Source organism: Sturnus vulgaris, chromosome 1, assembly GCF_052056855.1.
Source record: "Sturnus vulgaris isolate bStuVul1 chromosome 1, bStuVul1.hap1, whole genome shotgun sequence".
In the NCBI taxonomy this organism is placed as follows: Eukaryota; Metazoa; Chordata; class Aves; order Passeriformes; family Sturnidae; genus Sturnus; species Sturnus vulgaris.
This window is the reverse complement of record NC_142243.1, coordinates 102,484,534-102,502,790: the sequence shown is the minus strand read 5'-3', so window position 1 is coordinate 102,502,790 and position 18,257 is coordinate 102,484,534. Positions and strand designations below refer to the sequence as shown.

The 18,257-nt window shown below is 34.0% G+C and overlaps 1 protein-coding gene across 3 annotated transcripts in view; it reads right to left on the bottom strand.

Moving 5' to 3' along the window:
- Window positions 1-1,646: 1,646 nt before the first annotated feature.
- Window positions 1,647-18,257, bottom strand: part of CDH19 (cadherin 19) — a 112,927-nt gene continuing 96,316 nt past the window's right edge. For 2 of the 3 annotated variants that reach the window (XM_088172704.1, XM_088172707.1), the window contains exons 9-12: window positions 16,703-16,824; window positions 7,970-8,087; window positions 5,764-6,015; window positions 1,647-3,437 (exon numbers count right to left, since the gene is read on the bottom strand). In XM_088172704.1, the coding sequence (XP_088028830.1) occupies window positions 2,944-3,437; window positions 5,764-6,015; window positions 7,970-8,087; window positions 16,703-16,824 (986 nt within the window). In that variant the 3' untranslated portion in view covers window positions 1,647-2,943. The remainder of the gene's footprint in view (window positions 3,438-5,763; window positions 6,016-7,969; window positions 8,088-16,702; window positions 16,825-18,257) is intronic. The other variant, XM_014870894.2, reaches the window with a different exon arrangement.

The window sequence follows — 18,257 nt, the reverse complement described above, 5'->3', positions numbered from 1 at the left end:
TCCAGGTTATAGAAAAACACATCTGTAGGAATATCTCTTCAAAGTATTCATATAGAAAAGCAGTGTGTGTGATCATACTTCCTTTCATCAGCAAATAAGTCTTCCTTATATTTACTTGGCCAGGTCATGAACAGCTGAATATTTATTTATCATCTGTCGCCGTACTTGCACTCTCCAGTTCAGCCAATAACATAGTGAATTCTAGCTAGTAATCACATATTGAAAGATCAAGATAATGAAAGAATCTATTTGGAAAACCTTTCCACAATTTAATAGATTTCATCATCAAAACCTCCAAATTATAACTTATCCTTTATTAATTAAATGTTACTCATGATTGTGATCTGTTATATGATTTTTTTTTCTTAGAATATTTACTTCCTTCAAATAAGAAGACAATTCTGAAAAACCTTTTTTTACACATTGTTCAGAAAACTTAAAGGAAGTGTGAAGTTCCTAGGTAAGTTCAGAGGTTCTTTTCTCAAATGTGAAAATAAATTGACAAAGTTGTCCTAGATTTAATACCAGGAATCTAACAAGGTGTGGTCCAGTAACAGCTAGGAATAAATTCTTGTCTCAGAGCAAAACATGCCCTTTCTCTGTTATGTAAACATGATCTAAAGCTTTTTCAGGTGAAGATCATTTAAGATCCATTGTTGTCCATTATTCTTTTTCACATTGAAATTACTGACAATGGCCTACACGAGTTACAAAAACTATGTGAGTGGTATTCACTACTTACAAATATTTATTGTTAAAATACCTCACAGTAAAGAGAGAAAATTATAAACACAATGGTTTAGTGTTGAAGGCTATTTTCCCACATAAATGGACAAAATCTCTGGATTGAGAATGGATCAGACACTGTTATCCTTTTTGTACTAAATACAACCTGAAAGCACAAAGAATTCTCTTAAAGCCAGTGGGACCATCTGTGGAATAAGGATTTGTTTAGGCTATAACCCATATAAATCTATGACCTAATCCTAAACATGTAGTTCCACTATTGTCAACAACCAGTGTTGTATAGCTGTTCTCTCTTTCTCTAGTCCTCTCCATGGAGGAAATTATTAATATGTAAAATACCTTCTCAAATAATTTTGCCACATCTGTTTGAAAACCATTGCCATAAAAGTTTAGAGCCATTAACACAATGTTTTTATTGTGAATCTTTTAAAGCTCATTTGTAGCTGCTCATTCGCACTGGCAACCTACCACGAGACTGAAAAGAGTCTTTTTTTCTCTCATGAAGCAAGTGTTGCTTCATCTGCACTTGCTCAGATGGCCACCCTGCCCCCTCATCCCCCTACCCATAATTTTCCAGCTATGAATATAATGAAAAATATTTTTGCCCTTACCTGACCTCATACTGAAAATTTCTCATGATTTTCAAACACCTCCCTGTTTTATTTTTAGGTACCAGGAATTTAAACTCTGCACTGGCACTTTTCCACTCAGCATACATACCTTGGTTTTCTTCAGTGAAGATCTGTAAATTGTAGGAAACATTGTAGAATTTGTCTGTTGGTGCTGGTTTATTTGTTTGTTTCTTCTTTGCATTAGCTTTCCTGACTCTGTAATTCAGTTACACTCACCTAAAATCTTGCTTATAAAAAGAAGATAAAAAAGGAAAACAGAGAGAAATATTTTGCATAATTTGGTTTATCGTGATGCCAGCTTTTAGGTGATTGAATCAGTTGATTGCAGGATATAATTTCTGCAAAATGAGTATTCAATGAAAGAGAGGTGAGCAAAATACAGATGGGTTGTTTTTTCCAGACAGAAAATTTTGAAAACGTTTGATGATCTCAGTTTCAAAATTGCTGCTGGGTAGTGGTATAAGTCAAGAAATATTCTGAGATAGTTTTATATTTGTTATGGAATGGTTGGGAACAAATACAGTGTGAAATTAATTTTGAAATCTTACTTGAGTCTTACAGAATGATTCGGGATCATTTTCAAAGTGGATTAACATTTAAAGCATTTTATTATCTTATTATCTAATGTCATACATAAAGTTTTATAACCAACAGTTTAGCATTTTAAAGATTCTTAATATTGTTATAATAAAACTGACTACTGCAGCTAATTTTATATTCCATAATAAAAAAATAAATCTGTGCTGGTAAATCAGTCATCCTTTAAACTGTTAATAAAAGGAAAAATGTCTGTATTTGGACAGCATTTTATTCTAAGTGCAGTAATATATAATGTGGTCGATTGCAGTATTTAAGTTAAATATTGATTCTTTTTCCTATCTTTTTTGCCAAATTAAATATTGGTTTACACATTTTCCAATAGTTTCATTAAAAACTAAAATGGCAGCAAATACTTGCTGATGTTGTAATGGGTTTTTATTTTTATACTGATAGGAAAAGACATTTGTTTTAGTTTTATCATCCTAAGAACAATAAATAGGTGATTTTGTGAGCACTTCTGACAACAGTATTAGAATATCTAGGGTCTACTTTTTCACACAATTATATTTATATAATGAAGCATTATACAAATATGCGTGTTTAACTTTGGTTAATGTATGTATTCAACTGCAACAGCAAGTCTGTCAACTTTGGAAACCATTTAAAGCTTATGGATGACAGAATGTTTGCAACATCCATTTATGGCTTCTACTCCTCCTTTTGTACAAGCAAGATCCAGATTTTCAGTATCCAGAAGAGGCTCTAGATATCCAAAGCAGCATAGTTTGTATTAAGCACTAAGATAACCATAAGATTTGCAAACTATAACCTCCATCCCTTCATGTGGCAAAATCCCTTGTATGTTTTATCCTGTCAAGAGGTTTCCACATCCAAAACTTTCCATATTAAAACCCTTGGGCTCTTATTTCTCATATTTTAATGTGTGATGATCTCTTTTTGAAAAATCTGCAGTTGTATTTGGTTGCTGAGACTTAGGAAAACAAAAGAACAATTCAAAGAGTGCTTAATCCCCCACAGTTGTGTGGGAAGAGTACATGCCTGCAAGCTGTTTAAAGTGAGGTCCCCAGTCTGCAAGGTGCTCATAGCTCTGATCCATGTCTGAAGAGGTTGAACCCAAGGAGCTGAGGGATCCCGCCAAGGAGCCAGTCCCCTCAAACGCATAGGTCTGAAGTGAGTCATAGGGAGGAACGCTAGGATCTGTATTTGCTTCTTCGAGCTTTTCTGAAATGAATTGCCTGAAGATTGCACTGTCTGGGCCAACCTGCAGAGACTGTCTGTAGAGGCTCTGGATTTCAGAGGCCACCTTCTTCCGAGGCCTGTGCGTTCTCACGGCAGTGCGTGTCCTCAGTGCTGAAATGTCAAAGGCTTCCGTGTCCTCCTCGCCCCCTCCTTCGTCATCGTAACTGACAATGTTCTCTCTGAATTCTTCCATCTTCTCTGAAAAGGGAGGCTTCTTCTTCTGCTGCTGCCTTATGGTGACAATTGCCAAAAAGAACACTGACAAAATAAAAATAAAAGAGAAGGGACAAGTTGAAAAATTAAACTTCACTACAGACTTTAAATGTGCTTGGAAAGATTAAAAAAATCACTTTTTATCTTAGTATCAATGCTGTTTCAAAGTGAAGCTATCTTAACAAATTTATAGAGCTGTAATTTTTATGGATCCTATGGCTTTGAGATGAGCAATGGGGGTATTGGGAAAATGGCTACAAAGGGACTTATAAAAAAAGTCAAAATAAATGGAGCAGTTCTTTTGGTAGATGCAAATTTGAAACTGATGGAAACACAGGTTATGATTTTTGAAAGTGCTTTTTTTATCACATAATATATCCATTTCACATTCAGAATTTAAATTCCTAATCTTTATCACTCTTTTTGATAAAAGCCTCATCAAGTTCAAATGAAAAATGAGACAATGAGCAAGATATCCTCCTCACCTGGTTGAAAGATTCAGTTCCATAGACTGTGCAGAATGGCGTTCAACTATTTCTGTTGTACTGGTTTGCAAGTTTGAAGACTCACTAAATTCTGTGTCATTTTAGTGTCAAGGTCTAAGAATCACATGACATTTATTTCATATGCGGAAAGTTTCTTAATTTTTTTTTAAGCATTATTTTTTAATCTCCCATATTTCATTTTAACTGAACAATCCCTTTGAATTGGTCTATGACTTTCAGAGAGATTAATTCTTTCAGTTGCTACTATATCTTGCTGCAGTTCTACTTAATAAGTATTTTGTGGGCAGTAGTTTCTACTCAGGACATAAAATGATACACCTACAAAGAATTACAGCATTTTACTCAATTTAAGAATATGAAGAATCTGAAGTAGTTCTTTTTTTCTACCTATTTTAAATAAACAATTCTATTTGTTTGGGAGATACCAACACAAAATTTGAAAGAACTGAAAACAAGAATTTCTAATATGTATTCACAAAACAGATGGTTTTAACTTTCCAATTCTTTGCCTGATGAACTCTTCTGATGGTATATTTCCTACTTGAAAATTAGTTTTCAGAGATAAATGGAAAACTTATTATATAAGGAACATTTTATTATTTAATTTGAAATCATTACAAATATACAGTTAAAAATTAAGGAATTTAAAACATGTGTTTGTAAAGAGTGTAGTAGATTCGTTTTTTTTCTTCTTTTGGACTCATATATTTATCTATATCCCTGCTTTGGCTTTTGTGATATGAATAGGCCCAATAGAGGTCATGGGTTTTTTCCACCTGTAGAGGGAATCTTTCTGCAAGAACTCAAGAAAACATTGATGAATAATTCCCCCGATAGCCTGGACAGTGATACAGTTTGCCTGATCCTTAGTCCCTGAAGTCAATAACACAAAGTGGACCTATTCAGATACTCTGCAACTATCAAACAAAATTTGAAGTGCACACTGACCCCTAAGCTTAAACTGAATAAAAGACATAAGGCAGATATTGAAGCTCAGATTTAAATAAGACAATTCTGGAAATGCAGGCAAGCCTAGAAAAAACGAATTCATTGTATATTCCCATGTCCTTGATTGGAAAACAGGACATGGATATAGGGGAACTAGCGCATCCCTGGGCTTTGCTATGGAGTCAAGAAATGGCTGGTGTCTAGAATTGCCAGCCTTGAGTTGTTGATTTGGATTTGAGTGCTGTTTGCCAGCTGTGCGTGACTCTTTACAGAGGTACTAGAAAAACTCTTGTGCACTTGAACCACTCTCAATCCCAGTTTGCACATCCACAAATTCCAAAATGTATGGGGGGTTAAACTGGTGTCTCCTGAGAGGAAAAAGGAGATGTCCAGCATTCAGAGAAAATGCTGTCTAGAGATGTAACCTTAATTGGCAGAGAAACTCCCTGTGTCTGGAATTCTCTGACTGATGTCAGATTCCCTTTTTCTTTTATTATTGATAACTGATCTCAGTTATACCTTTGCCATCCCTAAGTCAGATTGAGGAGGGTGCTACTTCTTTTAATATATTCCTACAGTAGCAAATTTTCTTGTGTAATGCTGTCTTCAGCTCTACCTGTGATCAATACAGACTTTGAGCTCTGAAATCTATACTACTGCAGTGCCAGGAGAGTAAAGAAGACCATGATTCAACTACACCCAACTTTTAGGAAATTGTATTAGAATTCAAATTTTGCTGAAAACTGGGAAGAGGAAGGGAGAAATTATAGTTAAGAAAACTGGAAAGAAATTAAACATTTGCCTTATTTCAATTTTTCCCAATGGGCCAGTACTTCAAGTCTTTGAGACAAGGGTCCATCTTTGTTTTTTAACCAACTCTTCTGTTATACGAAGCAATTTGTCTTACTTGTACTTACCCAGGAATATTAATATGCAAGCCAAAACAGCAACCAAAGCCTCTGTGCTGAGACCCAAGGAATACATGAAAGCTCCATATCGACAGTAGAAGATGTTGACTTCAGTGTCACAGTCGCAGACAGTGACAGTGAGAGTATTTGTGCTTGTCAGAGGTGGGGTTCCATTATCCTGAATTAAGATTGGCAAGTAGAAAAAAAACTGCTCTTGCCTCCTGAAGCCACTTTTTGCTGTGAAAATTCCAGCTGTGTTATCTAGAAGATAAAATTATTATGATGATATGCATTTATATATTTTGCAACCATAGCATTAATATTCAGTGGAATCAGTCCTATTTAAAAGCAATAGTACTCTGTGAAGCTACATGTTAAGAAAGTTGAAAAAGTAAAAGCAGGCACTGACATTGATGCATATTTTGTCAATCATGAATAAATTGCATTTATTTTTAATATAAGTACTCCGGGGCAATAATGAAATTTGACCGAGAAGCTCCGGTTTTAATGTTCAGAGCTAAAGAAATTGAGATATTTTTCAGTACCTGACACCTGTTCAGACTAATTAATTGGTTTTTAAAATGGTTCCATGTATCCAGCTGCTACCAAGCCAGAAGTTCACAGATAAAATATAGACAGTTTGCCAATCAAAAAGGTTAAAACGTGTGTCTAGCAGCACATAGTGAAAACAGGTGGTAAAGAAAAGAAGAGAAAGCAAGAAAAAAGTCCACTAAAATAGTTTTTTACTTCTTTCCCTGGCACAAAAACTGGAGCTAGCTGGATTTCTACCATCTAAAATAGCAAAACGATTTAGATGCTTTCAATTTGCTTTGTATTTAACTACCACTGTTTTAGAAATCTGTTCTGTAAAAACCACAATAAATAGCTTAAATTCAGGTCCTGCTGCATATCAATCAATTCAAATAAGTAACTTAGCTTGTTGCAAAACAAAATAGTCCTGTTTACATGGATGTGAAATGAAAAGAAGAAAAAAGAATCTAGAAATATTTCCATGTCAGAATTTTTTCTCATGACAGAGCAAAAGACTGCATGTGTGCATATGTAGAAATAGGGGAAAAAAAGGGTTTCTATCATTATCTGTGCAATACATCTATACAAATAGCCCACTGAAGTTAACTCCCTCACATATAAGTTGTTCTAAGTTTCTGTCATAGTTCAGAAAGTAACTCTGATAAAATGGAGAAAAACACTACAAATCTACAGTCTCTTTTTCTCTTCCTTGGGGCTATCAGTTCAACCAGCCATTTCTGTCAAACACAGCAGAAAGGGACAGATTAAAACCTGATTGCATCATATCTCAAAAAGTTTTGTTTTCCCCATTAGTAGCCATCAAAAGGAACTGAATGGGTTGCTTTGTGTGAGGGTACTGGGTTTGGGGCAGAAAGGGGAAAGGTGGGAAAGACACATGGCTTGTGCACAGTTTGACCTTAATATAATGACTTATCTCTTCCTGGAAGGGAGTGAGAGGTTAATGAAGATGGGAATTGAAATTCTTATTGACACATTGACTAACTTTGAAGATAATTGAGAAGTAGTTTGCCATTTAACGTATTAGGAACTTTCCAAAACTTATTTCCATTGATTTGTTCCCTTAGCCAGAACATTCAAATAATTAGCATGGTCAATAAGAACGATGTGTACTTTAGCTTAGTCTGAAGAAGCTTTTCTTTTTAGTCTCAGTAGACTGACTCTTGAAATTCCATGCAATATTGCACCTGTATTTTCATCTCAGTCTGGTTTTGCTTGATATTATATGTTATGAAATAGGATTGCAATCCTAGTTACCTGTTTTTATAATGTTGGTCTTGCTGTATTAATGAAATAACAGTCCTATATTTATATCAATCTTCTCTTTCTAATTACTTTATTTCTCAGGCAAATAATTTTAGCTAGAAAGTTGGAATTTATCACTATATTCAACATTAAGACAATATTTTTTAAGCAATACCGGTGTATTTTTTATCTCAGCTGTTTTTTCTTACCTTGAAATTAAACTGGCTTTTTCTGTTTATATTATTCACTTGAATAGGAAAATAAACTCTTTGATACTATTAAATTATTGTTTTGAAATGGACCTCTGGACATGTCCAATGAAAATTTCTATATAAATGGAAAGTTTTAAGAAATTAAGAACCTGCTGGAAGTGCACATCTTCCATTAGGAAGGTCTTAAAGAGCTGCATGACTGACACTACCTTGATTGTCTTTGACAGTAAAATGTGAGCTGTTTGCATCCTCCTGAGCCAATGAGAAATTAAAATGGTGACCTTCTGTTGAGTCATCTTGATCCACTGCACTGATGCTTTGAATTAGCTGGAAAAATAAGAGAGCATAGTTGTTTAGGAGTAAAAGATTTTCCCCATCCTTTAAAACAATAAAAAGGATATAACAGGTATGTTAAACTATTGATGTTGAAGGTGTGATCCATGAATCTGTATTGAGTGCATAATATGCAAGTATTAATCAAATACCCCAATAGGTTTATTGAGACTTATATTCTGCAAATACTCTTCTTTAAGTTTTCATCCATTAGAGACAGGCAGACATTAAAATCTTGAGAAAATGTAAAAGGTTTTCCAGATAAAGGATCAGGAGCAAATGAAGTCTCCATAATGAAAAAGAAAAATACATATAGAATGTTTTGTTTTTCTTTTTTTTTTTTTTTTTTTTTTAATCCAAGGTGAACGGTCCATCATTCTACATTTGAAGAAATCCTTCTGTGCAACACCCTTGAGTCCGCAAACACCGTGACATAATTCATCTGGTACACTGCAGCTCCAGTAAGTGACATACCTTGACAAGTTCACATCCTGAATTGTTGATTCTGGCTATTATAACAGATTGATTATGTGTTGGATCTTTATAGTAATAAGAGGACAGGGCTGCAGGTATGGCAGTCTTAGAGCTTTTATTTCAGCTCATCAACCTCTTTACAGGGTGAGACACAGGAGATAGTGAAAGCTCTCACCATAACAACAACAGCTGAAATTCTCTTCGTTGCAAGGTCTTTTTAAAAGATTTTAGCTAATAGGATACTGTTAAAAGCTTACAGGCATTTACTTAAGCCAATTACTAAAGTTACACGTGCACCTTACTTTTAACAATGCTTGCTTGTTGTTGGCTTAAAAACAGTGGATAGAGCTTCATTATTAAACTTACATTTTTCTATTACCTTGCTTAACATATTTTCTAATGCTTATATCTACACAGCTTAAAAACAGACCCTTATTGTTTCTTGTCCTTGTATATCTGTATTCTTGCATTCTTCTATTTTGAGCTTTGTTTTCACACATCTTCTCAGAATTTTCTACCTTTTCTATTTCCCACAATTATGGAAATTTTTGGCTGCTTTTTCTTAAGAAAACAAAATAGCCTTCACTTGGAAACATGTCAAACCAGACAGTCATTGCAAGATAAAATAAAAAAAAATAACAACACTCAAAAGAATGTTTTTCATCTCTGTAAATAAACAACCACAGAGTTAACATAATTAGCATAATTCCAGCTTATATTTAGCAGTAAATATTTAGTTATAAACATACATCAGTGAACATCCTTGCTGATCAGAAGGAAAGCAAACTGCTGGAAGTCCACCAACTTTCCACCAAGAAAAGAGAGGGTTGAATTTGAACTTGGGCTCTCTTTTGTCATGTCTTGTAGATATTTGTACACAAGAACTTGAATACTCAACTTTCTTCAAACCACAGATCATCTGAATGATACAAGCAGTGCTTTAAAAGGGAAGAAATAATTCAATGGAAGTGACTACTGATGCTTTCCATCTGTGCCTTTGAAAACTTTTCTGGTTAAATCCTTTTTCAGTCAAAGATCTAGACCTTCATTGCACATTCTTTTTCTTTTCAGACAAGCCAAGCTTGATGAAATCATCACAGCAGAGTGCAAAAATGTGGCTTACACCTCAAACTTGTATTCTTAACATTATTCCTTCTTCACATGTGAAATTTATTTTAAATCTACATTTTTCACTCTATGGAAAAATGAGGACCCTTGAATTTTTAGAGTCTTTTTTTTTATTGCCATTAATGAGAGGAATAACCTATTTTCAGTGGTGTCATGCTGTATAGAGATTCTCAAGGGATTTGTTTTCTTTCCTCAGAGCTAACAAAATAGCTGAGGTGATGCAAACACAGGTATAAAAATGCAGGTCAAGGAATCAGTGAGGAGAAACTGACCCCTAACATTTCCTTGATTACCACAGGCTTTGTTTTTATAAGGAAATGGAGTTCCCAGAATATGATCAATATGAACTGCAATAGGGTACAAAATTATATATCCAGTCTAAACTGCAAAGAACACGTTTTATAACATTTTGCCACCTACCTCAAAAAAACTAAAAAAGATCGTACTGGCTTTTCTTGAAAATTTGCTGATTATATGTTCATGGTGGTAGATGAAGATAAATCTTGGTATGGATGTACTCCTGTCCTTAAAATTCAGGGTCTATTAAGGTATACTGAATATGCAGAGTAATTTTATATTCTACAAAGACATATTAGCCATTTTTAATTTGTTTTATTTTGTTCTGTTTTGTTTTTAGTTCATTTACTTGGTAGAGAAAAAATTACCTACCTGCATACCAAAAAAAAAAAAAAAGTGATTTCCATTCAACCAGGTATCACCAATGTCTTAAAAACATATTTTTAGTAGTATATCATGTGTGAAAATCATAAAATTACTGCAGTTGTGAACTGGATATTGTTTTGCTATTTTGTTATTGACGTCCATATTTTAGAGAGTGTATTTGGCTCTGTACATTTTATGTATATCTGATTCAATCAATAAAATTCTAAGGAGAATGTGGCTAACTCAAAAAAAACCAAAACCCCAAACCACCTTCCCTTACTTCGATCTGTGCTGTCCTGTTCTGCACAAACCTAACATTCTTATGGTTGTTCTAGATATTCACATTAGCAGCTGGGGAAAATTGGGAACATAAGGACAGGGCAAATCCTTATTGTTTGCTTCTTGCTGTATCATTTCCACTAAGATTCAACAAAGTCCAGATTAGTCTACAAAATATTCAGAGAGCAGTAAGAACTTCTGATTTTACTGACTTTGAAGGAAAAAAAAAAAACACTCAGAGTGAAGGAAATCCCTTATTTTTTTCCAGTTTCCTAAGTTTTTTGTACACCTAATCTAGGAAATTCCAGCCTTTTTCCAGGAAAACTGGTTACAAACCTCCTGCATTTTAGAGCATAAACAAAGAAAATATTTATTGCTTTTGCAAGGTTATGTCAGTTGTGTTGACATGGTTGAAATTTAATTGCTTTAAAAATGCTTATTTCAAGTCTCATTAGTATAGAGGCTTTAAAGCTCCAGCAGTTCATTTTAAAATTAGTATTTCTTTAAAACAGAGATTAATTCACTTGATCCTTTTTGAAAAACTGATTTAAGTTCACGAGGACTTAAAGGATGCAGTGAAATATCTCAATGCACTATCAAAGAAGGAAGTTTCCATAAAACAAGCCACCACAAACAGAGGTGGGAAACAGGAAGATGTTAATTTCAGGCCTAAATGGAGGTGAAGGTTTGGAATCTGAACTTTGGACAAAATTCTGGTGTGAGGATTTGTGATAAACGTAGATAGCAACAACAGGAGGATACCAGGCATGGTTAAGTCATATGTGAGTAATCAATCTGAACAAAAATTCCCACCCTGGCAAACTGAAAGAGGAAGAACTTCCTTAAACACATCCAAGTGGTTGGAATGGTATCTTGAAAGTAAATTATTTATTATGTTTGATTATATTTGTGTATCTTTTAAATAGAAAGCTGTAGATTATAGAGTAGTTGACTGTCAAGTAATATTGAAAAAATTTCATTGGAAATTTATTTCCTCAAATCCAAATTGTCTTCCTGAATTGGAATTGGAGAATGGTCTTAATGAATTGGAGATATCCAGAAGGAAAGGGCAAAGCTTCTTCGTTACAGCTCTTTCTGCTTTTATGGGCCTTCAACCAAGTTAAAATTAAGGCATAAATCTAAACAACAACCAGTACTCTTAATTTTGATGCTAGAGAACTCTGAGTGTAGAATTTTGAGTCCTTTGTGTGTTAGTCTCACCAATCCTATTACAGAAATGTAGGGAAGTAGAAATATATTTGCCACCTGTCTCATTCCACTTCAGTTAATTTGGTTTGTTTTCTACAAAACACTCTTCAATAGGAGTTCTGCTGTGGATTATAGGATGTAAGAGACCTAATCACCCATTTCTTTTGGGAGTACAGAACTGGTTTTGATTAAATTGGCAGGAGTCTTATAAGCAGTAAGATTTTTCTCAGTCCCATATTTACTGATCATCAGAGTTTAGAGAAGGTAAAAGATTAAAGTTGATTACTGTAGTCAGAACTACATGTTCCAGGTAGACTTTTTACCTCAAGACTCAGGTTCTCCTATTGACTATTTCTATTTTGAAAAGCAAATTGACACAGTATGGAACTGATTTATCTGGGTCTACTGTAAATGTTTCTCCTCAATTATAAATAAAATTGTGTATTTATCTGCAAAGGATTAACAATTACAAAGCTCATGCCATGACACTGAGGTGCTTTTTTATGTTTGCTCAGACACGCTAATAAACTTCTCCCACCTGTGCCATTCTGCTAAGAAATAATGTTGTAGAATCATGGTCCACATAAAACAGAAAAAGGAATTTTCCATGGGTCACTGTGCCCACTGTTTCAAAACATCACACGTCACACTGGGTGCATCTGCAGGTGTAGCTTAGTGTAAGAGTCTTATATTATATGTTGCTTTCACAGCTTCATCATATTTTTACACTCTAAAGGATGCATTCATTGTGGGGTTTTTTTTAACTTCTTATTTTCTTATCATTACTGCTCAGATGCTTTTTGTAAATATTGAAGAAAACATGTAAGATGAAATAATAAACATTGTCTTACCTCTCACTTTTATTTCTGTGCTAGGAAAAATAATTTTGTATCACGATTTGTTGGAAAGGATCTGTTTTAGCTAACTAGTCATTTTTAACATTAATCACATGCTCATAGAATTTGTTTAAAGATTTCCTCTCTTTTCTTCTGTCAACATTTCATTATGTAGAGAAGTAATAGGAAATGAGTACTTTTCACTTTCACTGTAACTGATTATTATTTTATTATGTGCCAAGTACTGAGTAAATAATTTATTTTTTTTAATCTCAGACTCAAAGTTCCTGTATACTCAATCACTTGTTTGAACCTAATAAAAATTGCTAAGAAAGCTGCAATATCAAAGTCACTTCATATATGATCCTCAAATTAAAGGAAAACTCAGAATTACGAGAATAAATATGAGATTAGAGATGTCATTAGAGATGACAGCATTAATTCAGAATATAGGTATATTCAGTATCTTCAGCTGAAATCACCTTCCTCTCTGGTAGGAAGAAAGATCAATATTCACAAAAGGGCTGGAATTACCATGCCTAGTTACATTCTGGATGATTAGCTTGCTTACATATAATGTAAGGATTTTGATACAGACTACATCAAACTTTCAAGCTGCATCTTCCAGATGAGTTAATTTATGAATATCTTGGCAATTAAGCTTTTTCGAGATCCGTTATTGATGTGTCTAGTATTACTTTTGTGGTGGATTTGGTCATCTTGGTGTTTTGACTGTTTGTAAAGAACATTTCCTTTGAAGTTCAAAGGTTTATACTTACTGTACACACCCATAAATGGTAAATATAAAAAATTAATATAACATTGTGGTCGGTCATCTCTTACTGTGTTTACACTCAGTAATAAGGTCAAAAGGTCCAATCAAAAGGAAATCACAGGTTTGAATGCCTTATTAATATTGGTATATTTTATCTGACAATAACTATAGCTGTATTGGGAGTGAAGGCTATTTAACAGTGTGACTTTCATGTTCAATTCATTTGGAAAACAATTTATATAATGGTATATAATGAAAGTGGTATAATGAAATGGTATAATGAAAGTGTTTCTTCAAAGTTTTAAAGAAAACTGCAGTTATGGTGTAGTATACAGTTGACTTCTGTGTTATAGGACACTACTAAACTATAACATTAAACGGATAGTGAAAATTCCTTTCAAAATGTCTAATAAACATGATGAATGGATTCAGCATGATGCCAAAAATACCTATCTATCTGAAACTAAATACTTTTGTTTGAATGACTTTTGGAAGCTAAGCTAAACACGGCTGTAACTCTCACAAAAACACCATACTTGGTGTTGAAGGAGGGGCTTGAAGGTCAGCACTCAGTCAATAAAAGCAGACCAAGAATGTTCATAATCTTTCAGAAAATCTGAAAGTTCAAAGCAAACCCTCTTGTCTAGACTGAAGTTATTATTAACTGTGTCTGAGTCTGGATGATTAGAACAACAGTTAGTGTTACTTATTATGTGTTTTATATCCTATATCACAAATCAGCATACTCTCAGACTATGCAAAAATAACTTAATTGTGACCTGACTCCAAATTACTTTTATAGTAAGCCAGTCTGACACCAAGATAAAGTCTAGATTGAATAAGACAATTCATTTTTTAGTAGTGTCTGTCCCTTTGCAGTGTGTTTCCTTCCTTTTCCCCTAAACACTGTAAACTCATGAAAATATATTTTGGAATATCCCATGAAGTTAGACACAGCTTAGCTCAGATCAGGAAAATAAATGAATTGAAGAAGTGCAGAATACCTCGGAAAACATTTCTCAGCACAGTGATTCCAGCTAAAAGGACAGACATATCTGCCTTAGAAACTGAAATGTGACAGTATAGCTATAATCTTTGATCTCAACATATAAGCAGATTCTATAGCTGTTTGAAATTGATTGCAGAAATATGGTTAAGATAAAAAGGTATGCAATGTCCTGATTAAGTCCTTTAATTGCTTGAACTGCTTCTTCTGAAATGTAAATTTTCTTATTCAGTGGACAATCAGGCCACCTATAAAATTGTATTTGAATATTTTGGTTTCTTGCTGAGAAAAAAAAAAAGGATATATTTTTCTGTGAGTAAAAAATTAAAAAAATATATATTAATAACACCAAAGAAGATACATCAGCTAAAAATTGTTTGACTCATAAACACTGAATAAAATATCATAAACTCTGACTGTGATAATTATGCACTTCAGTAGCAGTTTCCTGTTGTTCTTCCTAAGATAATTTGTTAATGAGAAAATTATTTAACATTGCTGTCACAGTCTCAACAGGCTAAACTAAAGATTCCAGGGACTCTCAAAAATTTATAACAATGGAAAAAAAGGAAAAAAAAACCAAAAACTGAAATAACATTATGTCTTTCTGTAAGGTGAGAAAAATATAATGTTCATCCCTCATTCATATATTGAAATGGCAAAGAAGAAGTATTCAGTGTACTATACTTTAAGAATTTATTATTATTATTAACACTACTATTCTTTACAGAACTTTTTGTCCAATGATTCTCAGAATACTTAATATATATATCTGTAATTGATATTGAAAAGTATCTATTGATAGGTTAGCATACAGATAATATTTATCAGTAGGTAACCATGGAATAAAAAAACTTTGAAAAATAAATCACCTGGGTTTTTATCTTGAAGGCAAGTACAAAACATGGATAACAAATATACATATTATATGCATGCATATTTAATTCATGGTATGTTGAAGCCAAGGAACATAAAGTGCAGTTGATTTAATGCTGTACTTTTATCTGTCAATGAGATATCCAATGACCAATAGAAACGCCTTGCTCCAAATACCTCCTAAACAGAGGTAGCCTTTGCAGACAGGAAGATTTCCAAATGCAGAACAAAATTTTTGCTGATAGAGAAGCATATAAATAGATGCAAAAGCCTATAAGGAGCAACAGGAAAATCTTTATTTAGCTGCAGACTAATCGAGGTCAAAGTAAACCAATATGGCATAAAAAGAAGCTTTTTTGATTCGAAATCAACTTAACAAAACGTTTGAACAGAGACATCACAGATATCTCAAAGGTCTTTTTTTTAATGTCCAAATAATGCTTTAGAATGGTGGAAAAACATAGATTTTCCTCTTTATAGCTTTTTTTTGGTTTGGTTAATCTTTTTTATTTATTGTTTCTTTTGTATCTTTTTCCTTAAAAAGACTCAAACCAAAACAAAAAAAACAAAAAACAAAAAACAAACAAAACAAAACGACAAAAAAAACGACAAAAAAAACCCCAACCAAACAAAAAAGCCAAGAACAAAACAAAACAAAAAACCAACCAACCAACCAAACAAATAAAAAAATAACAAAAAAAAATAAACTAACTTTGAACATCCTGGAGTTTATTTTTGCAGGAGGAAAATGGAAAGACAGCAGTGTACCTAAGAATTGGGGCAGCTGGTTGATGATGCCCCATTCACATGGATACCAGGTAGGAAATGTAAAATTACATCCTGGGAAGGACGTTAGAAATAACAATAGCTTAACCTGCCAGCTAGGAAAGGTGTTGTAAAGGCCGTGTCTTAAACATTTTCAGACTTGCATTGAACTAGTCAGGGTTTGACTTCATTTCACAGTAAATGCTTTCTAACTGAAGGACACAATTAATCTGGTTTGAAATTGATCTAAGCCTTGTTCTTGTGCTATTGCTGAAGTTACCAGACATAGGTTTTTTATCTGTGACCTTAACATGAAACAAATTTGTGCCCTAATTTTTTTCAGAAGTTTCTGCCTGTACTTTATTACTTGTATTTAAAAACAAGCAAGACACACAGATTTTGTTTTAAAGGGTGAAAAAATGCATCAGTGTAATGAATTTAAATTTCATACTATGCATATATCAGTAGATCTAATTTTGGAAATAGAAAAAATGCAGTCTGAACTACATTTCACAGAACTGAAAGAATCAATGCTATACATCTCAGACCAAATCTTCATTGTAGTGAGAAAAATGATGGCTAACTACTTCATGCTCACCTGTCCAGAAACTGCATTTTCACAAACAAATGTTTCATAATCTTTAGGGAATTCTGGTGCATTATCATTAACATCGAGAACTTGGACATACACATTTGCTTCTGAAATTTTTTCAGGATTTCCTAATGGTTAAAAAAGACAGAAATAAAAAAAGTCAAAAATAATCTAGTACATATTTTAAAATAATGTAAACATTAGAAAATTTTACTTATATTCTGCAGGGAAGAAAATAATCGCACAGACCTATAGACATATTTTTATACTATTTTAATAATACAGTACCATTATAATAGTATGACTTGAAATAAGATATTTCATGTAAAATTTTGGATTTGTTCATGCTTTTCTTTACTCAATCAGTAACAGATTTAAATGTAAAAAACAAAACCTGATCAGGAGAAATTAAATCACGTTTTGTTGATGAAGAAAAATTTACTGTACTAGTCATAAGGTTATGTGGTAGGAGAGTGTCAACTCTCCTAAGAAAGGACCTTTTGCAGTGCAACAGGAGTTAATAAGGCAAAGAGGAAGTCATAAACAAGAGCATACTGGAACAAAAACCTGAGGGACAAGTGATAAAGAGAGCGTGTGATGAGGACCTAACCTGGTCAGATATACTAATTGATGCAGGCACCTGGAAGTGTGAGAATGTTTTTTTCCATCAGATCAGTGGCCTTGCCAATTGATAAACCAATGGAGAAAAAGGGGAAAACAGACACAAAACATCGAGACAGAGACCTGACAAAACAAACACAGAGGCTAGGAGAAGAAACAAACCTAATGATAATTGATGAGCTATCCAGATAGATCAACTTGGACTTTGTAACTGACAAGACTTAAATGAGAGGGACCCCAAATCTGGGGGAATGGGAACTCAGTGCAGATGCACAGAGGGAAGCATGCAGAGAGAAACAAAGAGAGCTCAGCTTGAAAAGGGTATAGAAGGGGCTGGTTGTGTGCAAAACAGATTCAGTCAGTGCATTTTTCTGACTGAGCCTTGCACCTGATCACCAGTCTGTCCTATCAAGTTTCATCTTCTTAATAAATATTTTCTTAGCCATGTCTCTGCATAATCTCACTCTCTCTCTCTGCATATGTATGTGTGCTGCAAGGACTTAGTGGCAGCCACTGGTGTGCCCTGCATATGTGTGAATGAAAATTGGTTCCAGATACTGGAGTGAGACAGAGCTCTGTGATGCCAGCTACTAACTCTGTGTCCTGCTTAGACTTGGTGTGCATGGGGTTCGTCCAGGTTTTTACTGACAAACTTTAAACTGGACTTCACAGTGATTAGGGGTCCTTGGGTCTTGGAGAGGCACTCAGGAGGTGACACTTAGGAAGAACTTGCAAAAGTGGAGTGAATGAGGGATTATATGTGAGTTCTGTGGGTTTGCCAGGAAGCAGCAAGTGTGCTGGTGAGTTGGAGACTCGTGAATTAGATAAGAGGAATTGGGATACAGGAAGGGGTATTGGGCAAACAGAATTAGGTGAAGGGATCCATGACTCTGTGTGCTTGTGAACCTGGAGAGTGTTGTGCATGTACACACATGCACAT